This window comes from Geospiza fortis, unplaced genomic scaffold, assembly GCF_000277835.1.
Source record: "Geospiza fortis unplaced genomic scaffold, GeoFor_1.0 scaffold432, whole genome shotgun sequence".
In the NCBI taxonomy this organism is placed as follows: domain Eukaryota; kingdom Metazoa; phylum Chordata; class Aves; order Passeriformes; family Thraupidae; genus Geospiza; species Geospiza fortis.
The window spans coordinates 546,327-550,525 of NW_005054436.1; the positions used below are offsets into that span (position 1 = coordinate 546,327).

General features: G+C 53.5%; 1 protein-coding gene across 1 annotated transcript in view; it reads right to left on the minus strand.

The window, feature by feature from the left end:
• Positions 1-217: 217 nt before the first annotated feature.
• The window catches only part of RPS6KA1 (ribosomal protein S6 kinase A1), a 23,922-nt gene continuing 19,940 nt past the window's right edge, over positions 218-4,199 (minus strand). The window contains 9 exon segments of the mRNA XM_031062073.1: positions 218-636; positions 869-1,006; positions 1,388-1,505; positions 1,617-1,693; positions 1,999-2,160; positions 2,381-2,539; positions 2,967-3,056; positions 3,570-3,695; positions 4,135-4,199. The exon segment at positions 4,135-4,199 is cut by the window's right edge and continues 12 nt beyond it. Coding sequence (XP_030917933.1) covers positions 514-636; positions 869-1,006; positions 1,388-1,505; positions 1,617-1,693; positions 1,999-2,160; positions 2,381-2,539; positions 2,967-3,056; positions 3,570-3,695; positions 4,135-4,199 — 1,058 coding nt within the window. The 3' untranslated portion in view covers positions 218-513.

Below are 4,199 nucleotides of genomic sequence, written 5' to 3' on the forward strand. Positions count from 1 at the left end.
CAGGACTTGGAGGGGAGGGAGGTCCTTCATGGACACGAGTGCTGCTGGCTGGGAGGCTGCAGGGTTGGCTTTGGGAAATGCATCCAAAGGTTTGAGGGAGGAAAAGCCCCAAAGCCTAAACCCCAAGTGTGACACAGTCTTCCAGCTGCTGTGGAGCTGGAGAGGATCAGTTCCAAGAAATGCTGTAGCAACAACAAATACCTGGTCCTACACAGGGAAGGGTGAATCAGAGCTGCTTTTTAGTGCCACTTGACATCAGTTATACATTCTAGTTCTCATATACACAGATGGATTTCTTTATAAATCGACAATTTACACGTCAAAAAAGTTTTACAGTGAAGTTCTTCAGCAAAGATAAGTCCACATGAGGAAGAGCCAGTCTTTCAGGAGCAGGAAGGCACTTGGCCTCTTGAGAGCAAGTCCCCAGGGGAGCCCCTGTGCAGACCTTGCCCGTCCCCTGTCTCCCTCTTCCGCAGGTGTGCAAAATCCGGGCTGTTCCTGCACCGTGGGGCCTCACAGGGTGGTGGAGGGGAGCTTCTTCACCCGCCTCTGTGCCAGGATGGAGGATTCGATGGGCTTCAGCTGAGGGCTTGGCTTGGAGCTGTTCAGCGCCGAGTACGTGGCAGCCATGGCGCCCTGGAGAGGGGCACAGAGGAGTCACTCCGGTGCAGGAGACTACTTCAGCCTCATGGTTTGCAAGATGGGACCAGAGCAGCCACATCCACAAACAAAGCCGGAAGCATCTTTCTTGTTTCATTAAAGAATCTCCCCTTTCTTTCCTCCCCAAAACCCCTGCTTGTCTGTACTGCCTGCCCTGGCTCACACCTCTCCAAACTTCCCTCCTGTTTTCCCACTCCAGATTTTGTACCTTTACAAGCTGAATGTCCTGGTGATTAAGCTGGCTCTGGGGTAAACTGTCCTTCTGGGTTATCCAAGGATGCTGCAGGACCTGCTTGGCTGTGAGACGCTGGTGAGGATCTACGTGGAGCATCTTTGATACCAGATCCTACAGGCATCATTTGGAAAGTCGGACTTTAGAAGATTTCATAATTTAAATGCAAAAAAACCCCACCTGTGTACGCCCCCAGATTAGGATTTAAATGCAGAGGCCAAGTTTAAAGTCCCCAGACATCAATGTCTTTTTGTATGAAATATGTTTTTGGCAGGCCTGGGGGGTAGAACACAGAGCAAACCCCACATGGGTCAAGCATGAGGTTGGTTTTCCATGCAAATATCACAGCCAGAGCTGAAACAAAGCTGCTGTGAGGAACTTGTGTAGGGTAGAAGCTGCAGTGCTGGTTTTCTTCTCTCTCTTGTGTGCTCCCTCCCCAACCTGCTCTGTATTTGCCTCACAGCAACCCCAATCCCAACAAATACCAAACCCTACCTTGGCCATGTCAGAAATAGTGTCCCAATTGCCCCCACTGATGGAGAACTTCCCCCCTCCTATCCGTGTCAGGATCTCTTCCGGAGTGTCACTGGGACCATTTGCAAAGGGAGTGCAGCTGGGGAGAGAGGAGAGAGCCCTGGATTTACTGACCCAGGCAGAGGAGAGGCACAGCTGTCCCCACAGAGCACACTGGGGACAGGGGTCACAGCCCCAGCCACTGCCTTACCCTGCCAACATCGTGTACAGCAGCACCCCCAAGCTCCAGATGTCACAGCCCTCGTCGTAGCCTTGGCGTTTCAGGACCTGAACACAACAAGCAAAGGGAAAAAATTATGTTTGCTTCCTGTCACTGAGCTCATTTCAGAAGAGGGGCTTGACCGGGGTGATGTCCATATGCAAAGCTTCCAGAGCTGGACAGAACAGCAAAATATGGACTAAAATATCAGGATTCAAAATAGATTCATTACTACAAGTGGTATTTCTGTAATTGCCTCTTCCAGGGCGGGATGGTGATGGGAACAGAGCAGACCCACTGTGCCAAGTGGGAACACAGGTTAGGGGAGGGACAAGGGGACTGCTGGAGGGTCTCAGGTCAGTAGGGTGCTCACCTCGGGTGCCACGAAGTTTGCTGTGTAACAGGGGGTCATGAGGAGCCCGTTCTCAGCCCTGAGCTGCTTGGCAAAGCCAAAGTCACAAATTCGGATGCTCTCAGGGTTCCCTGATTTATCCACGTAGAGGATATTGCTGGGCTTCAGGTCCCTGTGAACCACCTGTGGAGCCAAGAAAGGGCTGTGCTGGTACCCCATGTAGATAAAGGTCTGAAAGCTGCCTGAGGTCACTCATGCCCTGCTCTGGCCCCACATCTGCTTTACCAAGAGGGCAACGCCAGCAAGAAATAATTGTCATGGTGGGCAGAGTTACTCCCAGGAGGAGAGGGAGCATAGAGTAATGCCAGGGAGCTTCCAGGAAAACAGTTGTGACCACACTCACCCCTTGGGAATGCAGATACTCCACTGTTTTACAGATCATGTGCAGGACTGAACTGGCTTCTCTCTCTGAGAAAAATTTCTGTCTGAGGATTTTATCCAGCAGCTCCCCTCCCCTCATGAGCTCGGTCACCAGGTACACGTACTTCCCATCATCGTACACCTGCCAAAGAAAACATGGGTGGAGTAATCAAAATGTGCTTCCACAGCTTCCCTTTTGTACTCCCATCACCAAGGAGCAGACAGAGGTGGCTCTGGGGATGCTTCCCCACCCCAGAATCATGGAATATCCCAACGTGGAAGGGACCCACAGGGATCACTGATCCAGCTCCTGGCCCTGCCCAGACACCCCAACAATCCCACCTTGGGCATTCCTAGCAGTGCTGTCCAAGAGCTCCTGGAGCTCTGGCAGCCTCGGGGCCGTGCCCATTCCCTGGGGAGCCTGGAGGGTGCCCAGCATCCTCTGGGGAAGAGAAACAGCAGCACGTGGAGCTGGGTCACTGGGCTGCCCCTGCTGGGGCTGAACTCTGCCCCCACCAGCCTGCACTTCCTAAACCAAAGCACGGGGAAGTCTCTCAAGCCACACTCACATCTTTCAGGGTGATGATGTTTGGGTGCTGCCCGTACCGCAGCAGGATCTCAATCTCCTCAGAAGGGTCTCGCTTGCTCTTGTCAATTACCTGCAAGAGTAGGGACACACTGCAGCCACCACAGATGGGGAAAGGGCCAGGACAAAGCACACGAGCTGAGTTTGGAGCCCTGAAGAGCTCCTGTGCCATATCCACTCTGTTCCCTCATCTCTTTAGCTCTAGAAATACTTAAGTTGCTTCATCAGTTCTGTCTCCCCAACCCACAAATTTTTATGTCTTTTGTTAAGACCTGATGTAGCCACAACTTTGCACAGGAAGATGAGATGCTCTCCTCCCTCTGAGGGAGGAGGACGCTGCTTCCCTGCTATTCCTAGGGAAGCGCAGGCACCTGCAGAGCAGCACAGAAATTGTGTTTTAGATCCTAGATGAACCTAAAGCTCATCCTGTTCCACCCTCTGCCAGGGGCAGGGACACCTTCCACTATCCCAGGTTGCTTCAAGTCTGGTCCAACCTGGCCTTGGACACCTCCAGGGATGGGGCAGCCACAGGTGCTCTGGGCAAAGATGTAACAGGGGAGCTCGGTTGGGAGGGCAGGTCCCGGACCTTGACTGCGTACTCCATGTTGGTGGCCTTGTGGATGCAGCGTTTGCAGACGGAGTAGGAGCCGACGCCGATGGCCTCCTTCACCACGTACCCATCGCTGAACTGGACGTTCTTGCCGTGCAGCTGCTGCCAGGGCACAAAGGACAGGTTCAGGGAAGGGTTTGTGCAACATGATGAGTTAACTGCAGCACAGAGAGAGCTGTCAGACTGTCTGCTACATCCCACAGCTTCTCCTCCTGGCGGGGAGCGGGAGGAGAGGAGAACAAGGCAGATATAGGTCAGTGGGCCAACGCTGCCTGCATCAAGCATGGTGCCTTTGCCTTTGGTTGCCCAACCCACAGGCATTACAGACCCCCTGCCAGCACAGATCCATCTGGGGACAGGAAAGCCACAGCCCCACACTGGCCTGACAGCCTGTGCAAAATGTGACAGTCAGTGGTGATGAAAGAACAGGAGGCAAGAATTCCAAAGAGGACTGCCTCAGGCTCCAGGTGGTGCAGAGGTCCTGCAGACCTGGAGCATCCCTGCACCTCCAAAGAGCTGTTCCTCTGTCCCCATTCCTTACCTGCACAACCGAATGCAGGGCAGGCTGGGGAGGGTGGACTTTGCCATCCTCCATTAACCCGGTTG